Source organism: Cariama cristata, unplaced genomic scaffold, assembly GCF_000690535.1.
Source record: "Cariama cristata isolate BGI_N322 unplaced genomic scaffold, ASM69053v1 scaffold14282, whole genome shotgun sequence".
Lineage (NCBI taxonomy): Eukaryota > Metazoa > Chordata > Aves > Cariamiformes > Cariamidae > Cariama > Cariama cristata.
The window spans coordinates 17944-35539 of record NW_009605612.1 but is presented as its reverse complement, the minus strand read 5'-3'; the positions used below and the strand labels follow the sequence as shown (position 1 = coordinate 35539).

General features: G+C 40.2%; 1 protein-coding gene across 1 annotated transcript in view; it reads right to left on the bottom strand.

Annotated features, from left to right (window-relative positions):
• Nucleotides 1-478: 478 nt before the first annotated feature.
• The window catches only part of ST8SIA6 (ST8 alpha-N-acetyl-neuraminide alpha-2,8-sialyltransferase 6), a gene marked incomplete at its 5' end in the record, with an annotated part of 34980 nt that continues 17862 nt past the window's right edge, over nt 479-17596 (bottom strand). The window contains 4 exons of the mRNA XM_009696042.1: nt 479-947; nt 3921-4013; nt 5257-5369; nt 7918-8062. Coding sequence (XP_009694344.1) covers nt 479-947; nt 3921-4013; nt 5257-5369; nt 7918-8062 — 820 coding nt within the window. The remainder of the gene's footprint in view (nt 948-3920; nt 4014-5256; nt 5370-7917; nt 8063-17596) is intronic.

Below are 17596 nucleotides of genomic sequence, written 5' to 3'. Positions count from 1 at the left end.
CGCTACACCTTCATGGGGCAATCTTAATCCTTAATCAGCCTCTGTATACATCTGGAAAGGCTGTGTCAGGATTAGGAGTCTCCTCTCGTAGATCATAGTATGTGACTGCTTTTAATAAAGCAATTCACAAAGGAGCTGGTTCATGGGAACTGATACCAAACCAAACACAGGTTGGTAGAGACACGTATCTGAGATAAGGAGACACTACTGATTGACTGTGAATTGTGGTGATAATGTGTATTTAGCTATGCTCCCCATCTAAAGCTCACAATCAGAAAACATTTCTCAACTCTGAGGTACATTATCATTATTCAGAAAACTCCAACCTTTCACTTGTTTACGAACACAACTTTCATTGAATGTAAGGCAGAAATATCTGTCTAAGAACTGACCCACACTGTTCGCAAAACAAGTTTTCCCTTAACACATTACTCTATAAATAAAGACATTTTATGCAGTAAGAACGTGACCTACCTTTTTAGTCTGATTCACATTTACCAAACTGCAACTTCAAAATGCCTTTGCCATGAAGCTGAAGGATCTGGTTGTACTCTTTGGGCATTGCATGGAAACCTGGTTTAGGCAGCTGGTTGTCATAATAGTGGTGGCTGATTGGCATCTTCTCTGTGGATTTTGAGAAAGGCCAGAAGCCGTAGAGCTTCACATTCTCACACAGCTCAAGAGCAGCACTAGTGATCATAAAACCAGATGACAACCGGTAGGCTTTCACACCCTTAGTTCTCCAGAACTGGGCAAGACTTTTCAGGTAAGTGGGGTGAAAAAATATTGCTCTTTGGGTTGCTTTGAACTCTTGTAGAGTGTGATATACTTTAAAAGAAGTAGCTGTGTTGCTTCTGAAGGAAAATGCTGGCAATAAAAGGAAAGCATCTCCATAGACTGCAATGTTCTCCAGAAATTCTGTCTTCTTTTCATTTAGTTTGTTGTACCTGCAAAGTACATTTTAGGAAAAGAGTGAATGGAATGTACTATTGATATAAATATTACAGACCAAAGCAGCACAACTCCACTTGCATATATGAGTTATGAACTCTGCTGCACCAGTTCAGCCTGTCTACACTGCAAATTTATACCAACCTGTTATATGTTGTCATATGTGCAGTTATGAAACTCTGGCTTTATTGTATAATAAGAAAAAACTTCATAGAACTGAATTGGCAGCACAGGAGCTGCTGAAGCAGATCAAATTCACTGCTAATGAGACCAGGACTTGTTTACAGAATTGATCGATTCAAGAAATTTCAAAGGAGAATGCAAAAAAAAAAAAATCGCATTTATACTTTCTGTGTTTAAAAATACATGCACTACAATATGTATAGCACAGGTTTGTGAAATGTGTTTCTTACATCAACAGGTATACAATAACCTCTCTTCAAAATCATAGTGTCTGCCCTTTGTGGAAATACAAGTATGCACGTGAGCAGTCTTGAAGTGTTAAAGATTAGTGTGTGCTCAAGTTCTGCAGGGTCTTAGCTGCTTTTCATATACTTTTAAAATAGCTGAAAATATAGTCATGTCTGTTTATGTCCTTTAACAAAAAGGGAACACATGGACTTCTGTAAAGACTTGATCTAACTTTACAAATGAAGAGGATTTATCCTCAGATGCTTCGTTTCCTCAACAACCAGCTAAGAGACTTAGTTCTCACCACTGGATAATTCCGTGCTCCCAAATAGTGAATAGTGAACTTCCAGAGTTATCCAAGAAGTGATACAAGACACAAGGGGGTCACTCAACTCGTTTCCTCTATAGATCTGAGTTGTCTGAATCACCTGAACATATGGCACTCGCACCCTCTCTGGGATTCAAAGCACTGAGTCCTCTTTTGTAGTTAGTTGTCTATCTGAGCAGTGTATTTTCACCTTTTAAGGGCTATCAAAGCAATGGCTCTGGTAGAATGGTAAATGGCTCCAGCAGAAACTGGAAAACTTGGTTTTACTTGTCTTCACAACTTGAGTAGGTTCAAACCCTCTTTTCATGCAGCACTCCAAGACAGAGGACAGCAGCCACTGCCATTTCCATTCAAAACCCTCATGGAGGAGTTATCAGTTACCTCTCACACAACTGAACTCATGCAAGAAGTGACACACCCCCTCTCAGCCTGAAGGGGTTCAAACGTACAGCTTCTGCTTCCCAGAAGAGTGCCATTACCACCTGACTCTGAAACCAAATGAATGGGAGAGACTCAGGCCCTCCTGTTGACCCTGGGTCCCTGTGCATGCAAGAGTTGCACAGCCAAAACAAGCGAGAAACACCTGAGCCTATGTCTAGGAAGGGTGGCTGAAGGGTGAACTTCTGGCCTTTACTCCAAGAATTTTCTCTATTTCTACTCAGTGTAAAGTACATAAAGAGCGTTCAGGACAGAATTCAGATCTCTGTCCTTCCTCAACTAGAAACCTGAACAGCACAGCCTCGTCTTATTTTGCTTTCCAGCTCTGTCACGGTAAGGTACAGTGTAGCTCAGCTCCATTAGGACATATAAGAACTGTGCTTCTTTCCTCCAAGAGAGTTCACCTACATTGTACATCCTGACAGACACAGTTCAAAAGCAGATTAACCTTAACAATAATAACATCAGACTAACCCAGTACCCAAACACAGAATTAGAAATTAAAGTGAATAAAGTCAGAATAGGCCTTCTGAGAGAATAAACAAAGTTCTGCTAAAATAGTGCCAAGTTACTTCCTGCTCCTCCTTCAAAAGTATTTACAGTGTTCTCTGAATATTTAAATAATTAATTTTTTAAAATCCTAAAATCCTCTTATAATCTCATTTCATCCTCACACAGGTTTAGCTCCTATTTCCTTCAGTGTAACTCCTATTAACCCCGGTGTAGCTTAATTTGGCTAAAAAAATGCGTGCAGCTCTGGCAGAACACTTTGATCAAGCCCAGAAAAATCATGCGTCAGGTCAGCAGTAACCAAGGATGCTGAGTCACTGGACCAAGTTTTCCTTCCTCATATTCCTGTGCAGCCCCGCTAATATCAATGAGCTAAATATATTTTGTGGGAAGCAATAACTCATCTTCTTTTAAGTCAAAAAGGGCTGGGCAAGCATCAAAGTAGTTAGTAGTCATCGCAAAAAAAAAAGTTCTATCCTTGAATCAATGACAAATGCCTGTTAGTTGTTTCTATACTCACTGAACTTTTTCCTTCTTCCTTTAAAGGAGAAAAAAAACCAACTTTGCCTGATGTTGATTTTTGACAAATACAGATATGACAGACAATAAGATACAGTAAGATCAGTAAGCAGTAAATAACATGCCACAGCAGTCCTTTTCATAGATAAGCTGCAGTTCCAGCCTGCTGAAGATGTCAGATTAGTCAGCCTGGCCTTATTAAATTTTCTTTTCATCAAGAAGGTGAAAAAAAAAACTTTGCTGAGAAAAAAGTGTCTGAGCCACTTTCATATGGATTGAGAAAATGGATTACAGAAACTGGGCCTCCATTCAGGAAATAGCTTTCATCAGAACAGCCTCTAAGCACATTGGCTAAGAACACGTGCTTATGATTCTACTGATAGAGTCAGACATACATTTTCAAGCTTTCCTGATTTATGATTACAACTCCTTTCTCATGCTGAGGGTCATCAGGGTCATAGCGGGGAAAAGAAGAGGCTTGGGCTTGCAATCATGAGTTTTACTCTGTCATAAATTGTGGACTGGTGCCAACCAAGGGACTTGCTAATCTGGGTATTGCTGACTTCTTTCTGCTACAAAAAAGGTCAGGTTTAACAGATTTCTATTTAGACTGGTACATATTTTACATGGGAACTAAGGCTTAATGAAGTTGCCTGCGTGCAGTGCCCTCTGTGCTGGTATCCCAACGGATTTCCAACAAAATCTAAATCATGTCAAACAATTATACAATATTGCACAGAAACAGATTTGCAGTAGTACTTACTTCTGAGCTATGATACTTGGATTAACAGTCACAAGGTTTGTTTTATTGCCAACATCTTTGCTAATGCTTCCTGTAGTTGGAGGGAGGTTACACCTGAAATTGAGAAACATTTACTTAAACAGATGTGCACCAGAAATACTTTGCACTTATTATTTGCAAATTCCTCTCTTGTGCAATGACACTTTCATGTCAGCTCCCAGGGATTTCTAAGCACTTTACAAATATTAAATAAGGCTTACAGCACTTCCAGTAAAAATATTTAATCTACTGTACAGATGGTTAAAATAGGGCACAGAGAGCTCATTTTCATAAATCATCTCACAAATCAGGAGCAAAGTTAAAATCCCGGAAGGAGCTAGTCTATTAATGCCCCATGTTTGCTGCCAGGAAATATTTCCCCTCTTGCCTAAAGGATGCATTTTTTCTGAAAGTGTTCAATTATGTCTTCTATCAGCAATGGCACAACTTGCCCAACTGCAGAAACAGTGGTTTCTGTAAAAGGTAAAGAAAGCCTTTTTTTAAAGCCAGTGTAAGTTTAGCATCTTAGTATGCAGATTTCCCAATTTTATTAAGACAGTTATCTAACTGTAAAGACTTTTTTTTTTTTTAATTTGAAAAGCCCAAATATTAGTCAAAAGTAGGAAAGGAAACAAAATCCAGCAGACTGTATGATTGGACATCACTGAGAGAAGAACCGCTACTCTGTTACTCTGTTTCCTCGCAGGGACTAGGAAGTCTGAGTCACGTACTGAGAGAGTGGGCCAAATTAGTCTCAGAGTACACCTGGTTTTCTCCACAATCTATAAAGGGAGCTGAAAAAAAACTACTTAAGTTGCATGTCTGATTTTTTAGATGGCTAACAGAAGGTCAGACAAATATCAGGGCAGTTAAACAACTGTATTAGTGAGCCAACCTAAGGCTAAGTAAACCCTTTGTTAAACCAGAAGTAAAGGTAAACGTGTGACATTTAATACCAGTCTGTTTTATTTCAATTTCAGGGTTTTCTTTATTCTCTTCTCCTGTTTAAAAAAAATAAAAAGTTCCCTCTCCTAAAGGATGTTAAATGAACAGAAATTTCAGGTTCTTAGATAATCATGTTTCACATCACTGGCAAGGTATCTTTGCAATCATAGATCATACACGTATCCATATAGTCCTTTCTTTACTCAGGAAACAGCGTTCTGAAATCTACAAACCAGGAGTATCCTTAGAGAGGTAGAAATAAAGAACTGTCAAGATCTTTCCTCATTGCTACAAACTGGCATTGGCATGCTTCCAAACCTGCGAAGTTTTTAGAAACATGCAACACACTTCAGTAAGATGAAGCAGCTCTTACCTAAACACAAAGTCAGAACGATCGATTTCAGTTCCACAGCTGGAATTTTTCAGAATGCCTCCATTTCCAACCACAGCACAGGTCTTGAAGGGATAGACTGAAAGAGGAGAGGACTGCAAACAAATAAAAAGACACAGTCAATGCATTATAAATCTTTGGATTGCTTCTTTGCATCTTTAGTCATTTGTCCTGGCAGATTTAATTTGGTAAATCCCAGTGAAAGCATTCACCGCTTAGCAGACTGGGATGCCAGGCCTGGACAGCCAAGAGCCAAAAATAGGCACCAGTAGACTGAGAACTGCTACTTCTGTCTTCAGTGCTTTGAGGGAATAACACTGCATTGTTAAAACTGGATGAATATCTTTTAAATACACTTAACACAAAAATTATCTAGTAGTGGACTGAATCCTTGACAAGCTGGGGAACTATAGTTTAAATTTACCTGTTTTCCTTTGCACTGTAACAGACTGGGGATTGTCACCCAGTCATTGACTTTGTCAGCTAGTAGAAGGTAACTTCGTAAATGCTCATTACTTTGTCATCACACAATTACATTTGATGTAAAATAATAAATTTAGGGGAACCTGAAGATGCTGTAAAGGATAATCATGTGCCCTGGCTTAACTCATGGTGAATGTGATGGCTAACGAAGAGGTTACTGTTTCTGGCTGTTCACCCTCTCTACTCGTCTTGTTAGAGGTTGCTGTCTTCCAGTGGGAAAGCTGAATGGGAACTAAGTGCATCCACTTGTGAACCAGCACAGATCACAACCTAGCAAATTAATGTAAATTGTTGGCTATTTCAGTTGACATTAATATAGTTGGCTGTTATCCCAGGGTCTCAGAAATATCTCATATATCTCATTCAACCTCTCCTGCTGTGGGAGCACTGACATTCAACAGAGAGGCCAACAGCTAGGCTACTTTGACTGCAGAAACTGAACCCACTTGTAAAATCGAGTCAAAACTTGCTTACACAAAGCATTATCCTTCTTCCTTCTCTCATCAGTTTGCTCAAAGAGAAGCAGGAAGGGACATTGTTATGAACAAGGCAAAAAGTGGGAGAAAGTGGTAGACATCACGTCGCCTGGCAAGATATTACGAAACAACATCTTCAAATATTTTGTTCAATTCTGAAGAGACAGTAGGAGAACTGTTGTAGCCAGACAACTCTGGCTAGCTTAGCAAGTATATATGCACATAAAACATACTACTTTTTTCTTTCGTTCCATTTAAATTTGGAACTACTGTAACCTTTATTACAATGAAGTTTTTAGTGATTCACAGCAGCATTAGAAAGGACTGGACTTATGGTAGATGCAGTCTTACAAATCAAACATGCCAGAGATGGGTAAGAGGGCTCCCATGTGCTCTTACTTTCGAGAAATTAAGTACATCTCTATGCCCCTCTTTGTCTGGTCTCCAGACCTTATACGTCTATTGTAAGTCCCAAGCTAAAAAATCTGATTTCTTTGCTCAACCTGTGTTTCTGCCTGCAAAGGCCCCACCCCAGTGGGCAACAGAGCTGGTGAAAGGGCTGGAAGGAATGGCCTATAAGCAGCTAAGGACTTTGGGCTTGTTTATGTTGGAGAAAAGGAGGCTGAAGGGAGACCTCATTGCTCTCTACAGCTTCCTAAGGAGGGGAAGTGGGGAGGGAGGCACTGAGCTCTTCTCCCTGGTATCCAGTGATAGGAGGTGTGGGAATGGTTCAAAGCTGCCCCAGGGGAGGGTTAGACTGGACATTAGGAAGCATTTCTTTACTGAGAGGGTGGCCAAACACTGGAACAGGCTTCCTAGAGAGGTGGTCAATGCCCCAAGCCTGTCAGTGTTTAAAAGGTATTTGGACAATCCCTTAACAACATGCTTTAACTTGGTCAGCCCTGAATTGGTCAGGCAGTTGGACTAGATGATCATTGTAGGTCCTTTCTGACTGAAATAGTCTATTCTATTCTATTTTATTCTGTTCTGCTCTAATTCTATTCTAATTCTATCCTATTCTATTCCTTATCAGGTTTACCACCAAAATAGCTTTCATAAGTTATATGCCCAAGCCTGCACTGGAAATGGCATGGGAATATGAGGAATATGAAATGTTGTTCCAGATCGAAATGCCTTTGAAAATGGGAATGAGAAAAGCAAGGCAAACATTCTCAGATTATTCAACTCCTGAATTCAGCTGGCTGCCAAGCCAGAATAGAATCATAGAATCATAGAATCATAGAATCATTATGGTTGGAAGAGACCTCAAAGATCACCAAGTCCAACCGTATACCTGATGCCACCCTGTCCACTAAACCATGTCTTGAAGTGCCACATCTAAACGTTTTTTGAACATCTCCAGGGACGATGACTCCACCACCTCCCTGGGGAGCCTGTTGCAATGCCTAACAACTCTAACAGTGAAGAAGTTCTTTCTAATGTCAAGCCTGAACTTGTGCTGCAACTTCTGTTCTGTAGCAACTCTACCTACAATCTCATCTATGATACCCTGTTCATGCCTCCACCACTGCAGAGGAAGTCTTAAAAAAAGGTCTTACAAGGTGAATGAAGAAGTGCATACAAGGGGTGAAGGGGAAGAGGAATCAAACAAAGCAGCTCTATTACTAACCCAAAATATATATGATACTGCAATTATAATAACAGGTAAAGATACAGTTCTTACCACAGGCAGCATCTTAAAAATGTCCTCTGTAATAAGGATGGTCTTTTTACTGTCCACTTCATAACTCATGTTACTTCCCAGTGGGCTGTTGTTTTGTGAAGCAATAAAATTGTGAACTGCATCACAGCAGGAAGCTAATTCTGACCTGCAAAAACCCAAACAAACCCTGCTCAAAGACAGGCAAATAAGTAGGAAAGCAGTGGTAGAAAACCAGATCAATGAAAACCAGTTCTAATTTACTAAGCAACAAAAGGCTATAAGAACCCTCTATAATGTCATCTCCCTTGACTTGCTTTACAGAGCAAGTTCATTTTCACAGTAAATGTTCAGAAACTAATCAGACCAGGAATTCCTTTTCTTTCTTGGTCTCGCTTTCCCATTCAGAAAAAGTTGTATTTGGTCTTCTTATTATTAATTGCTAAGATTACTACAGAAACACTGAGAGACTTCAGTCCCCAAAGAATTAACGATGTGATTTCAATCAACACAGAATGAGTGATTGTTGGAAACTACAAGGTTGAAGAAAGAAAGAACAAAGGAGATGAAATGAATGGCGATGGGAAGTACTGGCTATAGTACTTAGTGAACAGCTAGATGGTTGCAAGCCAATTAGTTAATAATTGACTTCTGCAACTGTTCAGCACAGTTTTCCTGTGCACTGTATCACAGATATTAAAGAAATTACATCACAACTTGCAAATAAAGAAGACAGATGTCTTTGTAGTAGACACAAACAGCCTAGCTGTTCCCTGAAACACCTAGCAGAAGTCCTTAAACAGGTAAGAGTGCAAGGGATTCACTCAAACTTTATGTAGGAGTGAAGGCTACCACCCATCTTACAATTCCTATTAGCTCCAAACTTATAAAAATATTATGTGTGCAAATATCCTATATTATTAACAGTGAAATGCAATGAAAAGCCCCATCAGACCTTTGAAATCAGACCTGAAATGCTATAATTCATTTTGCTTTAGGAAACAATGTTCTTTCTGCTGCCAGTGGATCCAATTTTCAGACTATAAGGCTGAAATATTCATGGCCAGACACTATCTATTAATTGTGAAGACATAACTATCTCATTAGGTGAGATACTAACAGAACTACTAACCATTTAGAGAAGAAAATTCATTGATAACAGAATTGCTTGGAATTTTGAAGAAGATAACACAGCAAGGAAAAGATAATAATTCCTGTCCTAACACTGAAGTTAATTGTGAAGAAAAAAAATAAATATATTTACAGTTAGAGCCAGAAGAATAGAAAAGTTTTATTTCATACTTTTTCAGTGACTAAGGTAAATCAAACCGTTGGAACTAGTTAGACAATAAAGGCCAAATTCTGGTTGAAAGTAAGCTGACTTTAATAGCACAAGACACAGGTAAGAGAGTTGGTTCATTGGACTTTATCTGTACACAGAGTAAATATTCTAATCATAATGTAATTTTCTTTCTGATGGAGATGAGGCATAGTCTAGCACATGAAGAACCCAAGGATTATGTTCCCTGGAAAACAGGGAAGAGAATGAACAGGTCCAGGATAACTCCCAAACTCACTTCTCTTGGAAATAATGGTCAAAATGGGGGAAAAAAAGGTCAGGAAGGTTGGTTTGATTCACACATGAAATACCAAAGGAAAGAGTACCACTTCAATTGTCAGATGGCTTACTGGTATATATTAAGCCATTTTGAATACTGAGCTCTGAAACTCCTCAAAGACAAAGTTTCCAGATGTGTGAGGAACACTGGGAATGACTAAGTGCTGGCATGGCACAGATCTGAAATAATCATACTAGGAAAGTTACCAGGAAATGTTAATGGGAAATATTACTCTTGAGGGAGGAAACCGTAGCGTTCAGATTTCCACAAGCCATATTAAGCTCCACTCCTGAACACGGTGATTCCCACTGCCTTGCTCAAAGCCTTAAGGGGCAGGAGGGGCTCTGTGGTCAATGAAAAGCACTAGGTACAAGGGTGGGGATGGAACTGAGACCATGCTCTTGTGGGTAAGGAGGTGCACACATGGTGAAAACAATTGCTCTGGGCATACAGTGTCCTATTTTAAACACATGGAAAAATACAAATGGAACAATGAGGCAGGAGAGTCAAATAATTAAGTCTGGGAACATGGGATGTTATTGAACCAGAGTCCACGTGCTTTTCCCTCTTGTACACTTTTTCCTATAGCCAGCTCTTTCTAACCTTAATATAATAAGTAATAATAAGATTTAGATATCACTGTCAGGCCCTGAGGGCACCACCAAGACTCACTACCCCTGCCCAGACCCTGGGGCTGCCCCCATCCTGCCCACGGCCCAGGACCCCATTTCAGTCCCCCAGAGCCATCAGCCCCTGCCCCAGCGACACGGCAGCAAGGCCAGTCTCCAGCCGTGCCCATCATGTCCCCAGAGAGGTGCCCAATGCCCGGGCCTGGGGCTGCCCAGCTCCCGGCCAGGGGTCGGAGCGGTCCGGCTGCCAGTCCCGGCTGACACGCCGCGCTGCCAGTCCCGGCTCTGCTGGCCAGGTTATTGTGCTCGGATCCCACTCCTGCCCCTCACTGCTCCCTGGCAATCACAAACCCCATATTTTGATTTGCTTGAATTTTTTTCTTAAAGCTAAATGAAGCAGGCCTAAATATTATCTATGTCAACCACGGGAAATTCAGAGAAGGAATAATGTCAGAATATTCTTGCCAACAGTAAAACAGCTGTTTTGTGTGTGATGGCTACCAGAACCTGAAATGCAAACTGATGATAGATAACATTCATTAACACGGGTTACAGGTTTTTGCTTTTTGTTACTCGTTCGACAAGAACGAGTGCTTCAATAAAAGCAGAAACAGTCTGGAAAAACAGCAGATATCAGAATTAATAAGAAAGTAACAGTTTAAATTAATATTATGGATCCACTGAGGAAGTAAAACAGAGCCAGGCTAGTTCAGAAATGCAGTGAGCACAAGACAATACATATTGATTAATGATATATATTCTTATGTTACCTAAGAGCATACATGCTAAAAATCTGGAAGTAACAATAGAAACCTCTTACTTAGATCAAATCATGACACAGAATGCCACTGTGCCCAAGCACCCATGTACAGACCTTCAGCGGGAATGCATGTAACCGGCAGACAGCAGTACCCACTGGCAATATATTTAGTGATCCGTTCAGATAGGATTTTGTACAAGCTGTGACACATGGTACGTCTACAACTGACAGCAAACAATAAGCAATCCATTACTGCAATTGTCGTCATAGTATTAATGTCTATGTGGTCTCTGTCATGAGGTAATGACGCCCTAAAGAGTATGTACTTCATAAGATTACAACATGTATCCTACAAGCCAATTCTTTTAACAGGTGTTATATGTAAGGTGCTGCAAAGCCAAGACAACATTTTAACTCATGTAGCATGCCACCTGGGGAGAGTAATAGTTAAACCCTACCATACAAAGAAGTTCCTAACCAGATGGTGGGATAAGAGACAAGGGTCAGAATCTTAACAGCACCAAATGGTACTACCTTATAGCCAAACTCTGCATTTTCTTTGGAAGGGCAGAAAGTGATCCGTGTTCTTTGTTCTGACCGGGAGAAAACCTGCGATACGGGGGCAGCTCTTGGAAGATGGGATATTGCTATCAGGCTCAGCATCCACCTCAGATATGTGTAAGAACATGGATGTAGCTTACAGTAAGGAGGTTTATGTTCCAGTTGTTAACAAAGCTGCTAGACTTGGGGGTTGCCCTAGAACAAGTGTTGTTATGATCCAGTCACAGCATTAGTAGTCCAGAGTGAAGGAAGCTGGAGTCAAAGTACCCATTTTGCAGGGTCCTAGGTTTGGAAATTATCTCCTCTGGAGTACAGGTTGGTGCTGCCAGTTTCTTATTTGGAGGAAGCCTTCTCTCCAACATTCCTCCTGCAAGCAGCTGGAAGCAGAGTAAGACCTAAGAGCTATTTTTAAATCCTGAGGCGTAACATCAAGCACAGATATTTCTTACACCAAGATAAGCAAAAAGGGAGTTGATTGCATTATCTGGAAATTTCACTTGTAACAAATAAGGAACAAAATCAGTACCTGGAAAAAGACTACACCATTTGGATTGGTATTACATACCTCATAAAACTGAATAAGTACAGTCATGATAGTCTTAATCAATAACCTAACCGGAGTGGTGTGCTGCATTTGTCTGTGAAGTCTTGTTTGTATTAGATAACACAGAATCACTGTTGCACTGGAGAATGGTTTTTGTTGCTCAGCAGATGCTTTCATTGAATTTCGTCCTTTGTGGACCAAGGACACTGGACCCATTTTTGTATTGAGGTCAGCTGGGAAGGAATTCTGAGCCCACATGGTGTCCCAATATTTTCTTCAGGGTTGTGGCTGCTGAGAACTTAAGAAAATCCTGGTTTCTGAAGCAAGTTATCAAAGCATTGAGACCAGCCAAAGGAATAATGTTGTTTTTCAACTGCTATGCAGTTAGTCCACACCGAACTGTGGGCAGTAATAGAGGGCTGGTGCCTTGATGGTACATGTTTCCAAACCCCTCTGCATAACACAAAAACCTCACATGGGTAGTCCACTGTATTTAGCAGAAGTCAGTAACTATCTGCAGGATCTAAATATGCTTATGTAGTTTCTTTGCAGCCTCTGTAGTCGCTCTGTAGCCAAGGAACTCAACTTGAACTATTGTATCCCTCCTAGCAGCAAAGTTAATTAGCTCAGCTTGGTTCTGCACTTATACAAATATATGCATTTTAGTTGGTTCAGTGCTTGCATACAGGCGGCACGTGCCTGCTGAAAAGACACGGTGCACACACATCCTGCAGAGACTGCAAACATCTCAACATCTTCCTTCCAACGACTCAATTTGAACCAGCCATAAGGGCTAAAGCAGTCATCAGTCAAGGGCTAGCAGAGTTTCTCAGCTGGTCCAAAAGCCAGCACTGACCTTATCCTGAGTGGAATGGGAAGAATCAATAATACTATAATAAAGGTGAAATTTGTCTTTATGCAAATAGTTTCTGCAGAGTTTAAAAACTCCCCACTCCTCCAAACTGCTGATACAAGCACCAAGAGGACTTTTGATTCATCCTCCTGCACTAAGTAGGATGGTTTTTATTCAGAACACATTCTTTCATTAGAAATATGCAGCTAAAATAATTTTCTTCTACATTTTAAAAAATATTTTATTCCTATATATATCTGGTGTGAAAAGGCTCTTGCTTCTGCACCAAAGCTGTACGCAGCCTCATACTTAGGGACGCAGGAAAGAGAGTATACCACTGGAATTGTCTGCTCCAGCCTAGAGCTGGACCACCGGGCCAACACAGTTAAGCATGATGTTCAAGGGGTTGCAGTACACCCAGGGGGACATGACCCTGCAGAATCTGACAAAACTGTGTGAACTTAATAGTACTTCTTTTCTGTAGACTACACTTCAGTGTGATGTCAGTGCCCGCAGACCTGGGGTCAGAAGGCATTCTTCATTGCTAAGGACAGTGTGAAGTATTTCACTGTTATTATACATTGGACTAAATTGAGGTGGGAGGAGGGGAAAAGTGGATGTGGATGGACACTGCAGAATTATCAAAATATGCAAAACATTGTTCTAAATAGTAGATGTTCAACTGTCCTTTAAGGCCACAGTGGGGAGGGTGAGGAAAATCATCTTAATTTGCACTAAAGAAAGCTTAAGTTCAGTATTAGGAAGCACACTGAAACAGGTTGCCCCAAGAAAGGTGCAGAATTTCAACGACTGGAGATTTTTAATAGATATCTGGCCAAACTTCTTTCCAAAATGGTCTAAGTCCATTTGATTTTAAGTCATCTTTTACAAAGATCTGTACAAGTGAACGTTTGTTTGCAAAAAGGACATCATATCAGTCCTGTTATAAAGCACTTGCACATTATCCACACTAGCAATGCTTACACAGACATATCTCTTTGTGGATCTTCAGTTACCCAACACACATAAACGCCTTATAAAAGAGATAACCAAACACAAAGACTAGCAAATATTTAAAGCCGTAACTCCTGTAAGCCTCATGCTAAGTCTATTTCACAGCACAGTCTGTAGTATCATTTGAATAAAGGGCAAAGTGTTCCAAGTGACAAAAGTCTGGGGATTACTAAAAACCAGAAATAGCCTATGCTTGCCTAATAGCTTGTTTTAATAGTTCACCTAGCTTAGGTATTTGTAATCAATAGTTCATGTGAGCTATTGTATTGTACATGTGAAGACAACAAAGACTTTGAGGTTTCATATTGAAGAGACTGTCGTGAGAGTACAGAGAAGAACCCACAAAAAATTCCACTATTTAACAGCAAAATTTCAAGGGTGCAACTACAGACAGTGAGACTACCTTTTATCTATGTCCACTGGTGTAATATTTTATAATGAGCAAGCAATTACTGCACTGCAGGCTCTAGACAATGATACGGGTTTCTCCAGGCCCTTGTCAATCCAAGTCAATAGCATCAAAGTGCAATGAGGCACATTATGACATACTGCAATCTTTTAGAAAAGAGTGGATAAATCTCATATCTGAAACAGAATGTGTTGAAGGGGAATGCTACACTGACAGCCCTTGAACTGCCTATAAATGAAGTAACATCATAAATGTCTAAGACAATGAAAGCTCACAGAGTTAAATCTGAAATCAAGGCTGAATATGTAAAAAGTGTAATAAAATTTTCAAACCAAGGACTATTTAAAGAGTCCACCATGAAGATATAATTAACTCAGTCTGATCCAAAATTAGGTTCGCCTTACAGGAATTCTCCAACCTTTAGGAAAGTAGAACAATTAAAGGATTCAACCATTTCTCCAAACTGTCACCAATTACTATCTCTCCACCCAATCTTTTTCTCTTCTGAAATAGAAATATGTCTCTGAATATATACTCCCGATTTTACATACAATCTATTAAACCTATACAGCAAATGTACTCTTAAATCACACTGTAATCTCAGAGTTTTGCATATTTTCTTGTATACTGGAAAGGAAGATTTCAGAGAGTACAGTGGAATTATCGATCTGTTTAGTGTTAGGAAAACTATTGATTATGTGGTGATGTGAGCTTATGTAAGCATAAATTGACCTTGCAGGGTATTTTATTTGTGTTTCAACTGCGGTTCATTGCAGTACACAGATGTGTTAAGTAATACTGTTATATATGTTAGAGCGTAGCACACTACAAATTAATCTCTTCAAGAAGGAGTAGGATTTTATAATCTGCAGGAATGTTTAACACACACTATTCAGAAGAGATATTAAAGTGGGAAAAGGGTAATAGAGGTCGAGTGGAATAAAAAGCAGGAAGGGAAATTACAGGACTATGAAAATGGGTTGATCTTTTAACTAGTCTTTTCAAGACCCAGGGTTCTTTTTTTAAAGTAGTAATGTTTTCTTTTAAAAAAAGTTAAAAACATTTTGGTGGGGTGGAGCACTATGCCAGTTAAACTGCAGAACTGCAGTGTAACATCAGGGGTTTTAAAACTGTATTTTTACACCTAGGAATTTCCTTCTCCCTTCATTATCAGATGCAAATTAGGTTTGTCAGGGATGGTATTTCCATGGGGAGGGGGCTCAGTATCCACAGCTCACACAGGGCTATTCCAGTGTGATACCACTCCTGAAGAACTGTAGCATTGCTTTGCCAGCCTCCAAGCTCTGCGAGATAGCCCAGAAATACAATGCCCAGAGGCTTCTCTGAAACACAGCATCTGCTCAGCCTTTCTCCATATCCTCCCTCTCCTCCCCCCTGAGTCATTTTGAAGGCTGTTTTAGCTATTTGTTAGCTTGCAGCAAAAACAGGAGTAGCAACTATTTGGAAAACCTGCAGATTATTTGCCACCATGGGGGTATAGCCCAAATGAGAATAAATGAAACTTAAAAGTCTGTAAAGCAAAGAGATGTGGAGGTGTAAAAAACAACTACAGCTTGCACCCAATTGGGCTCTGTAATTTGTTGCACTAATGAAACATTTCTTTTAAGGGGAAAACCTTTGAAGAATACTAATATAATAATTAATATTCAGGTTACCTAGGGAACCTGAGACTCTACTGACTGTAGCTAGAAGAGCCTTTGCAGAGGAAGCTACCCAGCATGGCTTTTTTTCCTCGAGCTTTAAGAATGATGCTTCCAGGCAGCTGCAAGATTATTTCCCCTCCCTTTCCAAGTCTCTACCAATCCTCTCTTATAACCAAGAAATATGAGGACTTGCTTTGTCTAAAACAAGTTAGAGCTGATGTAAATCTGATAAGGAAGGAAGAATTCAGGTGGGCTTAGAAACAAAGGGATAATGTGGAGATGCTAAATGATTGTAGAGCCATAAAGAACAACAGAAATTAAAGAAGAGAAGCACAGAGGAATTTCATAAAGGAAAGATCTGAATAAAAAAATACTTAAATAGTTCTTTATATGTCAGTAACAGTAAACGTTGGAGAAGACTTTCCCTAAATCACTGTTAGGAGGATGCCATTTACATCACTTCTGGTGTAGGTACACCACCTTTGCTAGCTTCTATTGTGAAGTTAGATTAAAACCTCTTTAGCAAAGGCTGGCAAACACTATTGTGGGGCACAATAAATCTTAACTAGATTGCAAAAGCAATGAACCAAGAGCTTGCATTTGCTCCTCTGAGAGCAGCCTAGATCTCGCAGTGCTGATGTTAGCATTACAGGTACTGAAGTAAGTGAAGGGCCAGGAGACTGCTCCCCTGACAGAGGCTGGACAAAAATCAACCAGAGAAGAGTGACTGTGGATATGGGAGGTATTAAAGAGAACATCATGGCTTGTACTTGCCTCATCATTCTTCCTGATTTTGAGACACGCACGGGTAAACATCACAACACTGTCAAGAACCACTGACCACTGCCAGATAGCAATCTGGCCAAGTGTATGGGAGCCTGCTCAGTAGAGCAGCTTTAGAGGAAGCAGTTCGAAAAAGGAAAAGGGCAGCGCTCTGACAACAAATGGACACAGTTTTTACAGCTGCATGGCAAAGTTGAGCTAGGTAGTAGAGGGTCAACCTAGAATCCTGTACTCTGCTTTTTGCACAATGGGTTGGCAAAAACATTGTGGTTTGTGCCACACATGGCTATCAGCTGTAACCCTTTTGCCAAATACAAAGACAAGTATTTCTTTCCTGCATTGCACTTCTAATTCATATTCTTTTATTTGGCCTGGATCTGCTGGGAGTGCAGTTTACAAAGAGAACTGATGTGTACTCATTGGCACACAGTGCTGTCTTCTAGGAACATAAGAGTTACTGGCTCAGATCACATATTCCTTCACTCCACTACCAGTCTGATGGTAGCCAACAGCAAAAGAGGCAAAGGATAACACAAGAAAGCTTCTCTGAAAAATTCACTACCCCACGGGAAGCTGCTTTTGAACCTTATTAATTAGAGGTTAGTTTCTGCCCTGAAGCATAAGACATTAAATCCCTTATAAATATGCATGCCTGTTCTTCCGAACTTCAGGATAATAGAGAGATGTCATACAATTGACATCACACCTGCGAAGCATGCAAGTGTTCACTCCATTTAACAGATGGGCAAACAGGGAAAGAAGTCAAGCAGCTTCTCTGCAGTCTAGTCAGCAGGCAGACTGCTGGTGGCACCAGCAGGTGAATGATACGACACAGGCAGCTTCAAGCTCTCCTACTGAAGGTGGCTA